Consider the following 12,074-nt stretch of genomic DNA (forward strand, 5'->3'; position numbering starts at 1 on the left):
AAAGATACACTGAAAATTTTTCTAACTGGAAATAAGAGTATTCCCTCTCTTTAAATCATACTTTCATAGTACAGTAAAACTCCATTAGTCCGGCATCCAATGCTCCAGAACTCCTGATGGTCCGGCACCATCAGGAACCCGGAAGTGCTGGGGCAGCCGGACAGGCTTCCCCCATTCAGCTGCTGCTGAAACTGACCAGCAGCTGAATCGGGGAAGCCGGGAGCAGAGCAGCTGGGGTGCTGCCGGGTTGGCCTCATAGCGCTGCCCCTCGGGGCTGCGGGACCAACCCAGCAGCACCCTAGCTGCTCTTGGGGATGCCTGGGGCAGAGCAGCTGGAGTGCTGCCGGGTTGGTTCCGTAGCGCCGCCCCTCGGCGCTGTGGGACCAACCCAGCAGGACCCCACCTGCTCTACCCCAGGGGTCCCCGATTCAGCTGCTGATGAAACAGATCAGCGGCTGATTCCAGGAAGCCCGGGGCAGAGCTGCTCTGCCCTGGGCTTCCTGGAATCAGCCGCTGATCTGTTTCAGCAGCGGCTGACTTGGGGACCCCTGGGGCAGAGCAGCTGGGGTGCTGCCGGGTTGGTCCCACAGCGCCGAGGGGCGGCGCTACGGAACCAACCCGGCAGAACCCCAGCTGCTGTGGGATTCAGCCGCTGCTGAAACTGACCAGCAGCGTCAGTTTCACCAGCAGGCTGAATCCGGACGCCTGGGACAGAGCAGCTGGGGTGCTGCGGGGTTGGTCTCGTAGCGCCGCCCCTCGGCGCTGTGGGACCAACCCGGCAAGACCCCAGCTGCTCTGCCCCAGGGGTCCCCGATTCAGCCGCTGCTGAAACAGATCAGCGGCTGATTGCAGGAATCCCCTGGCAGAGCAGTTCTGCCCCGGGCTTCCTGGAATCAGCCGCTGATCTGTTTCATCAGCGGCTGAATCGGGGACCCCTGGGGCAGAGCAGCTGTGGTGCTGCCGGGTTGGTCCCGCAGCGCCGTCCTCTGGCGCTGCGGGACCAACCCGGCAGCACTCCAGCTGCTCTGCCCCAGGCGTCCCCAAGAGCAGCTGTGGTGCTGCCGGGTTGGTCCCGCAGCCCCGAGGGGCAGCGCTACGGGACCAACCGGGCAGTACCCCAGCTGCTCTGTCCCAGGCGTCCCCAAGAGCCGCTGGAGTGCTGCTGGGTTGGTGCTGTTGCACCACCCCTTGGTGCTGCAGGACCAACCCGGCAGCACCCCAGCTGCTCTATTGCTGGCATCCCCGATTCAGATGCTGCTGAAACTGACCAGCAGTGGCTGAATCAGGGACGCCTGGGGCAGAGCTGGACTATCGTAAGGGGGGGCTATGAGGGATATGGGGTGGCATCCCCTCCCACCCCACTCCAGACCTCTCATAGCCCCCCCTTCTGATAGTCCGGCATACCTGATAATCCGGCACCTCCTGGGTCCTAAAGGTGCCGGATTATCGGAAGTTTACTGTATGTCTTATTTAGTCAGAGCAGCTGTTTAAGTTGGCCCATAAATTGTCCTTGAAAAATCTATATTTTGATTTTTCAAACTTGAACTGCTTAGATTTGATTCAGGCGCAGAGTCAAGTTGGAAATTATTCTAACATCCTTTTTATAAAAAAAAGTCCCTAGTTATTAGGATGGGCCTCCCTTTGTTTATTTCTTAACTGACATGTCCAAGTCACTTTGTGGGCATGCTTTCAACTCTACATATGAAATTTCCAGAGTAGCAAATTAGTACCTATTCTTCATATCTTATTTCAGACTCCATTTTTGTATGCCTGAATGGAATATTTGGAATTTGTTCTTGGTATTACTCCTTGCAACAGGGATAATGGGAAAGTATGCTGAGGCTACAAAATTATTATTACTTATTTAACTGCAAAGAGGCATCTAATCCTACTTTTAGAATTCAGTCATGGAATCAAAATAAGTTAGATGCCTCCTTCTAGGGATAAAAGCAACTAGTTGACTATCCAATAAGCAAATGTTTATCAAATAGTCGACTTGACTAGTCACTTCCCCCAACACTTGCTGCCTCTATCAGAGAGAGGCAGCAAGGAGTGAGGAGCAGGAGCTGGTGCTGGGGGGAACTAGTAAAGCCAGTTCCACCCAGCACTGTCTCTGTGGGGGTCAAGGGAGGCAGAGGCACAGTGAGAAGTGGTGCAAGCAGGGACTGCTTCAGCCCTATAGGGCTCTTGTACATTTCAAAAGCAGAAGTGCCACAGAGAGCATGGGGTGAGCAGGGACTCAAGCAGTCACCACTCACTCCATGCTCTCTGCAGCGTCACCCCCCCTTACTGCCTCCATGAGGCACAGCAAGGGGGGGGACAGGAGTCGGTGCTGGGAGGAGCTGGCTTAAAAGCGGGTTCCCCACATCACTGTCTCCGGGGTGCTACCTGCTTCCCTGCTGCCTCTCAGAGGCAGCGGGGGAGATAGGGGACACTGCTGTGAAGCAACCCCTGTTCGCAGCAGCCAGGGCTGGCCACAGACAGGGGCTGCTGCCTGAGCAACCCCGGCCACTATGAACTGGAGTTGCTCCAACACAAGCCCCTGTTTGTGGTGGACAGGGCTGGCTGCTGTAAATAGGGGCTGCTGGACTCAGTGCGAGTTGGGACTGAGCAGTCCCGGCTTGCGCTGATCGCTGTGCCTCTGCATTTTAAATCATTTTAATACATTTACATGCATCTTTCTACGTTTAAAATGCAGAGCCACAGCGCAGGTGGCTCTGGAGCTGGCACGAGCCGGGACTGCTCAGTCATCTCAAGTCAGCTCCTCTGGAGCTACCCTTGCTGTGGCTCTGCAGAGGCGCTTATTGACTAATCCTATAGTCACCTATACAATTAGCCAAATAATCACATTTAAACAGCCTTACCTCCTACATGTGTATTTCATTAGCAACGGGGAAAATAGCTATATTGTTACTATCAATTTTTTTACTTAAACATAAAGTCGCTATATTATTCCAGTCTAAATTTTTTATATTAGAATTTTATTTTAGATTACGGAAAATATCAAAACAAGAAAGTCCAAAAGCTAAGTGTTCATGAGATAATACATTGTCTTTGTAAAATGCTGTATCAATTATGCCTTACAAAATGACAGCAACTCTGCAGACCAACCGGTTTTTCAATACAGGCAGTCCCCGGGTTACGTACAAGATAGGGACTGTAGGTTTGTTCTTAAGTTGAATTTGTATGTAAGTCGGAACTGGCTTCCAGATTCAGCTGCTGCTGAAACTGACCAGCGGCTGACTACAGGAAGCCTGAGGCAGAGTTGCTCTGCCCTGCGCTGCCTGGAATCAGCCGCTGATCAGTTTCAACAGCAGCTGAATCTGGACGCCTAGGACAGAGCAGCTGAGGCGCTGCCGGGTAGGTCCCCGCAGGGGCGGCCCTGCGGGGACCAACCGGGCAGCACCCCAGCTGTTCTGCCCCAGGTGTCCCCAAGTCAGCCGCTACTGAAACTGATCAGCGGCTGATTCCAGGAAGCCTGGGGCAGAGCAACTCTGCCTCAGGCTTCCTGTAGTCAGCCGCTGGTCAGTTTCAGCAGCAGCTGACTTGGGGACACCTGGGGAAGAACAGCTGGGGTGCTGCCCGGTTGGTCCAGTAGCGCTGAGGAGCGGCGCTGCAGGACCAACCCAGCAGCCCCAGCTGCTCTACCCCAGGCGAGAAAAGCCTGGTCTGCTGGGGGGCGCACTAGTTGCGCCCCCCAGCAGACCAGGGAAACCCGGACGGCGGGACCGCGGAGATGCGTCGCGGTCCCGCCCGCATCCTCCCCAGCTTTGCTCCGTGTCTCCCTGGTCTGCTGGGGGGGTCTCCAGGAAGACGAGGAGCAAAGCCGCGGAGGGGCTCGGGCAGCAGGGCAGCCCAGGCGCTTCTGGGCTGTCCCACTGCCGGCTTCCCCCGAGGCTTTGCAAAGCTGTGGAGGGGCTGGGGCTGCCGGCTTACCCCGAGGCTTTGCAAAGCTGTGGAGGGGCTGGGGCTGCGAGGCCCGGGGCAAAGCCTCGGGGGAAGCCGGCAGCGGGACAGCCCAGGCGCGCCTGGGCTGCCCTGCTGCCCGAGCCCCTCCGCGGCTTTGCTCCGCGTCTTCCTGGTCTGCAGACCAGGGAGACGCGGAGCAGCTTTTCTCGCCCTGGAGTACACGGGTGGCGGGACCGTGAGGTCCCGCAGTCCGTGTCCTCCGGGGCGAGAAAAGCCCCGTTCGTAACTGCGGATCTGACATAAGTCAGATCCGCGTAAGTCGGGGACTGCCTGTAGTTACAGGTGTAGTACAAAGCTAACACTTGTATCTCTATACCCATCCTTTCTGATTTCCTGGTGTCTCTCTGCAATCTGTTCACATGATGCTACTTAATGCTTTCATTACTGGATGGTATACCCTTCCCCTTTTGCTACTGATTGTTTTTGAATGATGTTAAAAACTTAGAAACATTGACTGACTGCCATTCTGATCTCCTTATTTGAGTGACATTATTAGGGACAGCTCTGTGTCAGCAAGTCCATCTATACTAATTTTTCATATTTCTTTTCTGTTTGGGTTTTGGAATTGAATAGGGATCCTATTTTTCACAGTGACTGTAAAAAAAGGGGGAGGGATAGCACAGTGATTTGAGCTTTGGCCTGCTAAACCCAGGGTTGTGAGTTCAATCCTTGAGGGGGCCATTTAGAGATCTCAAGAAAATCTGTAAGGAATTTACTTGGTCCTGCTGTGAGGGCAGGATGACCTCTCAAGGTCCCTTCCAGTTCTATGAGATAGGTATATCTCCATATATTAAATAATAACAACAACTTTACAATGTTATAAACTAAAATAGGGGCAAAAAAATCTCTTCCCTCCTTTCTCTCTCTCCTGCCATATTTTTTTAAAAACATGAAAAGCCAAGCTCATTATTTACATCTTCACTCTCAACTAGATTTTCAAAATCACTCGGATGGATTTTTCTGTGCTTACAGTTGGGGCCACATTTTCAAAAGAACTCAGCACCCACCAGCTCCCATTGTGACACGTATGACCAAATTTACAAAAGAGCTTGGCTTCCAACATACTGAGCTCTTTTGAAAAAGTGTCAATTCCCCTTGGTGCTTACATGGGAGCCGAACTCTTGTGGGGGAGAAGGGAGGAAATCTGGCTATGAATGTGGATGCTGAGGCCTTCTGAAAATTCTTGCTTGCTCAGGGATGGAAGGTTAAACTAAATGAAAGTGAATCTTTCTGGTGCTGGCAGCTAAATTGCAAATCTGCCTACAGCTAGTTGCTTTTGGGATGTGCCATTCAATGGGAGTGCAAGGTAGCATAGAAAAAGGCAATACAGATCTCACCAGGAACTTTCCCAGTGTTAACTATACAGAGGGAAATCACTGAAAAGTTTCAAAAAGTGCAGGAGTGTGATTATTCTCCTGTTCCCACTATAAAACTACCAGAAGAGCATAATCTATGTGCACAGGATTCTCCATATGCTCAGCGCTGCTTCTACTAGACATGTGTTTTCTTTGCCACTTCTCAGCCCACTGTTTGCTTGGAACAAATCATATTTATGCAAAGACAAAAAGTATTGAGTCAGAATTAAAAATAACAAAGGACGAGACTCAGAAGTGAGAAGAAACTCTAGAGGGAGTTAAAATTAGGGTAATTTGCACCCTCTTATGACCTCTCACTTGTGCAAACTCCTCCTACTCTGCCTTAGACTTATGTAAGATCTAGACTAAATTAGACTCACATTTATTTACCAAGATGTAACTTACACTTATCATGCTCTGAGCCTGCTTAGGCTAAATTAGTGTCAGGAAATACAAGGTGGGGTGACTTGTACACTGAGGAGCCATAGAATAGGAAGAATAATAAACAGGTGGAGGAAGATGTTGGCCCTTGTTTTAATGTACACCTTTTTCCCCCACCTTTCAGCGCCTCAGTTTGTAAATTGCATCCATTTAGACATTTACACATAGACTCATGCACACCCAGTTATCTAACTTCACTATAAGCAAATTTGCACTGTCATGAAGATCACCAAGAACTCCAGCCCCTGTATTATTTCAGTAAAAATAACCAGTCGCATTAGAAAAGAGCTGGAAATCCGAGCTGAACCTTAAGACAATAATCACAAACCTTCCTTCCAAAACTGGCACGTTCTCTAGGGGATGATCCACAACTGAAATAACTGAAAGAGCTCCCAAGCACCTTGGATTATATCTCTGAGGTTTTCCAAGAATCAGTTTGTGGACCCCAAAGCAAATTCAAGTTAATTTTCTAAGTCCACATTCAGACTCCTAAATAAAAATAGCAAGATATTTAAAGGCACTGACATCCTGTGCAGCTCCAAGGGACTACAAAGAGACTGAAACATTCAAAAAAATGATCCAGTGGGATATAAGAGCCTAACTGTAGAGACTTTTAAAAATAGTGGCCCTCTACCATAACCACTCTTGTAACAAAGTGAAGGACCAAACCGTGTGTCTGGAAATTGTAGGTTCTGGTAGGAAGATTTGGGTTGTGGATTAAATCTGGCATTCAAGAGCCAACTTGAAAGTGACTAAAACTTTTAAAAAACCAATATAGTATTTAAGTGGTAGTTTATTTCTGTACTAATAACAATGTAGAGACCATAGAACTGAAGATGCCGGGGCATTTCAGCACCCTTGACTTGAAGTGGGTTTCCATTATATTCAGGGTTTACAGTTTGTTTCAGTGGCTCTCAGCATCCCACTATACAAATTGTGCCAGCACCTCAATGGAGACATTGAGATATTGAGGCCTCAATCCTGCAAATTACTCTGCACAGGCAGATCCTTGCATTTGCTTGGAGCTCCCATGGCTTAAGAGGGCCTGTGAGTATTCTGTACCATTCCAACTTTAGTTTGCTCTTCTTTAAATTCCAGAACTGAAATTACTTCATAAAGTCCCAGTTGATCAACCCTTACACATGTGACATCTCACTCTCGTGCAGCAGTGTCAGTCAGTCTAATGAGTCACAGAAAGGATTGTTTTTGTGTGAGAGCTTATAGTAGTAGTGTGTCTGTGGTGAGCACAAGAAATGGATGCTTAAAAAAAAATGAAGCTCTCTTGGGTTTTTAGTAATGCCAATTGCTGTGGCATCCAAGTCCTGGACAAAATTAAAGCTCATCTCATGTGGGTGTTTTTTCTGACCTCTGGTCCTTTGCAAGATAATTTTGTTTATAGCATAGAGACTCAGAATACTCTTTTTTTTCCCTCATTATATTTGTATGCATTTTTACCTATGTAGTGAATGCACTTTAAAAGTGTGTCTGAATAACTGTTACATAAAAGACCAACCTGTCACTTGATTAGGAATAAGCAGGCCGAGAGTTTCCTCTCATGGATATTTCTATATGAGAGGGCAATCTAGGCCTAAACTTGCAAAAGTCTCTATTGAGCCAGATGCTGTTGTAATTGGCAAAGATCCACTAAAAGTCTGCGAAGCAGTGCTGATTTACATACACTAGCTGGGGATCTGGCCTATTATTAAAATTCAACCATGCTGAGGAGTGTGTTAACTAGCTAGATGATATATATGAACAATGCATGCAATATTGCTATATACTAAGGAGGATTATTATGGGGTTTAACATAACAGATAGCTAAGGTACAAGGATGGAAACAATATTGTTTCTGTGCAGAGCCTTATAATAGAAATAGTATGGCTCATGAAACCCTTTTTTAGCACAAATGATATTTCTGTACCTTTCAACCATTCATTATAGGTATGTCTAGACTACACGCTTCTTTTGAAAGAAGCTTTTTTGGAAGAATCTTTTGAAAAAGCTTCTTTCGAAAGAGATTGTCTAGACAGCCACAACTTTTTCGAAAAAGACCTGTTTGCAGTCAAGAACGCCTTTTTTTGAAAGAGCTCTTTTGAAAAAAGGCATTCTTCCTCATAAAATGAGGTTTACCACTGTCGGAAAAAACGCCACGTTCTTTCGATTTAATTTTTGAAAGAACGTGGCAGCAGTCTAGACACTGTGAAGTTAGTTTGAAAAAAGGCCACTTTTTTCGAAAAACCCCTGGGCTGTGTCTAGACTGGCAAGTTTTTCCGCAAAATCATCTGCTTTTGCGGAAAAACTTGCCAGCTGTCTATACTGGCCGCTTGAATTTCCGCAAGAACACTGACGATCTTAAAAGCATTTCCGGAAAATCATGCCAGTGTAGACGTAGCCCTGTAGTCTAGACATAGTGTATGGGTTGTTTCAGGGGTTTCCCATCGATTATTATATCTAAATAATAATCTGAGTTCCTCATAGGTACAGGTATTCTCTGTTTGACTCATTTGACTTATTCAATTCTATGTTGCTAAACAAGAATCTAGGTTCTATCTAGATAACACATTTTTCTGTGGTTCTTTTAGTGGCCATACAAGATTGTTTCTACATATCCATAAGATGCACGTGCTTTGGACTTGCCTGCATGCATATTTGCAGATCATTTATGTGTCAGCTTTACATAGTTAAGCTACATTAAACATTAACACTGTGTGTTTCCAAGATCATTTTTTCTTCCATTTTACATTATCTGAAATTGTAGCTGAAAGTTGATACCCAAGATATAAACTCCTCTTAGTAAATAAGGTTTTGAGAGTAAGAGACTTCATTAAGATTAAGTACAAACCAACATGTAAATCTTTTGAAAGAAAAGCTATAAAAAACAATGTGAAGTCAATGGTGCTATTCCAATTTGTACCACCTGAGACTTTGCCATTTGTATTCAAATACATAATGCCATTGAACTGAAAAGTAGAAATGGCAGATCAGTAGGAAGTGTATCTCTGAAATACAATTGCTACTGTAGTTTTTCATTTTCTAAAGAAGAGTGATATTTATTACCATCAACCATCCAACAATGGAACTCTCCTTAGCACTAACAAAGTACATGGCATCTATTATTTTTTACCGCTGAGGTAACTGAGCAGTTTATAAAGAGATCTTTAAAAAATAGGCCAATTATAAATTTTCCTAGCATCTTCCACTGTAGTAGTTGAGATTGTTTTAATAGCATAAGGCAGTCGAGGGAATTAAATAATTCAATATTCATCCCATTGTGTAAAAGTACTGTATAAAACTACACAAATCCTGCAATAGTAATGCAAACTGGCTTGGTAGTTTTGGCCAAGCATAGTAAAACACAAGATCATAAAGTTATATTACCAACACCGAGTAGCAGGGCTTTCACAGGTGTACACAGAGGGTGCTAGAAAGGCAAATGTAACCAAGTGCTCTGCTGGAAATTTTGCATGATGCTACTTTCTCACAATAGCTGCGGAGAGGCTATTTGGTAAATGCTGCTGCTGCTGCTGCTGTTGCTATTGCTACTGCTCCTGTCTTTATGAGATAAAATGCATATTTTTCTAAATTGTGTAACACAAATATTTTAACATGAATTGCAAACACAGGTTTATACTCTCCTTGATACTTGCATGGAGGCTTTTTGTAGCTCTCATTAGCATTGGTGGGAGTTTTCCATATAAATCCCTTCATGCGCTGATGAGAGAATAGGCCTCAAATTGTTTAGGATTTCAGTTCTGGGGCCATAACAATGCTTTAAATAGAAATGCAGTTCTGTATAGTGAAAAATGCACTAATCTCAACTAAAAGCAAAACCATGTTTTGTGTCGGTAATGAGCCTTGCAAATACTAAATTGAGAGAGATTGGCTGTTTCATAGTGAGCCCGTTATAGTCAATAGGATTTGTGCTATTGACTTCAGTGAGGGCAGGATTGGGGCCTAATTTAATCTGGTATAGTTCACTAGGTTTGCACAAATGCAAGTCAGCGATACACCACACATCCATTTTTTGAAAAATTACCAAAGTTTTTTGTGCATCTTTAAATAATCTAAAAAGACCAGACATTGTATACAGAACTGCACTACTGCTGTATTATTATGTAAGACAATAGTAAGGTTTTTGCTATTTTTATTCAATTACATTTTTAAAGTTCATAAGTATATTGTTTTAAAATATCAGAAAATATTTTAAATGGTGTTAAAGAAACAGTATCCGTCCCTCTCTGATTACATCTCACTCTATAAATACAAGGATTTTGTAATCTAGTATTTTTTGCCAGTAATGTGTTTTGGCTATTTATATTTGTCTCTAGTAGCACTTACATGTTGATGTAAGTATGTAAGCACTTCTGTATGTTTAGAGCTTGTTCCAAAATTGATGGGAACCCTTCCCCTGACTTCAGTGGGCTTTGAAACAGACCTTTAGGGACTTATAATTCTTTCTGTCCACTGTTTACATTGATGTAATGAGTGTAAGTGAAATCACTATCACTTAGCTACCTTAAGTAGCACTGATTGATACGCTGACAGTCCATTTTATTTGCAAATATATTTATTTAATTTGAAATGGGGAACACAGATCTTGTGTTTTTGTATTTTATTTTCTTATAGGTTATTAATTACATACTAGTGAAAGTAGAAAAGGCTGATAAGTATTAGCTTCATTTCAGAGGACAATCAACTTTTTAATTACTATAAAGATGACCAGCAATTTATGTCAGCATCTTTATTGGTGACAGCTGTTCCAATGCTTAAGTGCACATTATCTTAGTTGCACAAAAATTAGTAGCCAGAGGCTAACTCTTTGTTGGTTATAGGGGAAAATCTACACCAGTTTATATATTTAAAGGAAAGGATACTGTCTCTTTAAGAAAAGTGTTCATGTTCTGTTAACGAAAACAATGAGATTGAACCTTGAAATACGATAACTTTTACAGCTGTGTGAAATGGCTATTATACTTTGAGTTGGAGCTCACTGACTGATTGAGTAAGAATAGCATAACATCATTAATTGTGATTACTTTTATATCCCATAATACATTTGTGAAATCTCATAACAAAATAGTAAGTTATTTCCATTTTAAAATATGTCCCAGATTTTTTTTTTATTTCAGAGAAGCTTTGACTCTTAAATGTGTGTAAATCTCCAGGAATGTAGCAAGTTGATAAAACCCAAGCCAAGTCCATCTTCCTTACAGGAAAATAAAAAGCTGGAATTTATTTTTTTGGACATTTGTTTTGCAGCTTTCTACGTCTTAAGGCAGAGAATAGCCAGAATAAGGTGCCAGCCCAAAGGTTAGCTGAACATATTTCTTGAAATATTTTTAGCAAGCCTATGTCTTGGTGGCATGGTCTCACAATCAGAAGTTTAATTTTAAAATTTTACTTATTTGTATTTTATTTTAAGGGATTGTGAGGTAATTTATAGAGGTATGACTGTTTTAACCACAAATCTACTGACTGATGTCAACAATAGTATTCAAATAATCATGGGTTTTTAATTCAAGGCCCAAGCAATATTTTTCCTATCTGGAAATCTAATGTACATTCCATGCCACATATATAAGCTGATAAATCTGCGCTCACTTACATCACTGTGAATAAGGAGTAACTTCAGTGTGTGTGTGTGTGTGTGTGTGTGTGTGTGTGTGTGTAAATCAGATCAGAATCATGTCCCAGTTTGGTAGTGCAAGTAGACTTGATGGTATTCGCACTAACCTATCTTTATCAGTTGGAATTTAAAATTCAATGATTAATCTGTGGGAAATAGTCAGGTAACAAATGTTTCAAAGCAAACATTTGTGTTGGTAAAGAGCACTTGCTTAAAATATTGATTTAAAGTGACTAAAACCACTTAACATGTAAACTGGAAAATATGCCCCAAATTTAAATAAATACACACACACCTTTGGACTCCAGGTATTCCTTATCCGGGAACACCTGTGGTACAGATCCTAGCAGGTGGAAGAGGAAGCCGCTACCCTGAGGCTTTCCCCTGCCATTCTCACAGTGGCAGGGGATGGTGCCTGGGAGCAGCAGGGAGTGTGGAGCCATGTGTAACCAAGTAAGCGCCCCACCCCAAACCGCTCATGCCCAGATCCCATTGCGCCCTCTTTGGCTTAGCAAATTCTTTACTCTAGTATACTCTGTTTCCCAGAGTTGCCAGAATGAAGAGGTTCAAGTGCAATTATTTTCACTTGGGGAAAAAATTTCCACTTGGTTTCCATTGATTTCACTGGGGACATAAGCATGTGCTTAAAGTTAAGTATATGCCTAAGTTTTTGGGTAAACAAG

The 12,074-nt window shown here is 44.0% G+C and overlaps 1 protein-coding gene across 4 annotated transcripts in view; it reads left to right on the plus strand.

Moving 5' to 3' along the window:
• Window positions 1-12,074, plus strand: part of NPNT (nephronectin) — an 82,959-nt gene that overhangs the window by 4,964 nt on the left and 65,921 nt on the right. For 2 of the 4 annotated variants that reach the window (XM_006119311.2, XM_075929692.1), the window contains exon 3: window positions 11,025-11,075. The exons of the other annotated variants lie outside the window; for them this stretch is intronic. In XM_006119311.2, the coding sequence (XP_006119373.2) occupies window positions 11,025-11,075 (51 nt within the window). The remainder of the gene's footprint in view (window positions 1-11,024; window positions 11,076-12,074) is intronic. 4 annotated transcript variants of the gene reach the window in all.

This window comes from Pelodiscus sinensis, chromosome 5, assembly GCF_049634645.1.
Source record: "Pelodiscus sinensis isolate JC-2024 chromosome 5, ASM4963464v1, whole genome shotgun sequence".
Classification (NCBI taxonomy): Eukaryota; Metazoa; Chordata; order Testudines; family Trionychidae; genus Pelodiscus; species Pelodiscus sinensis.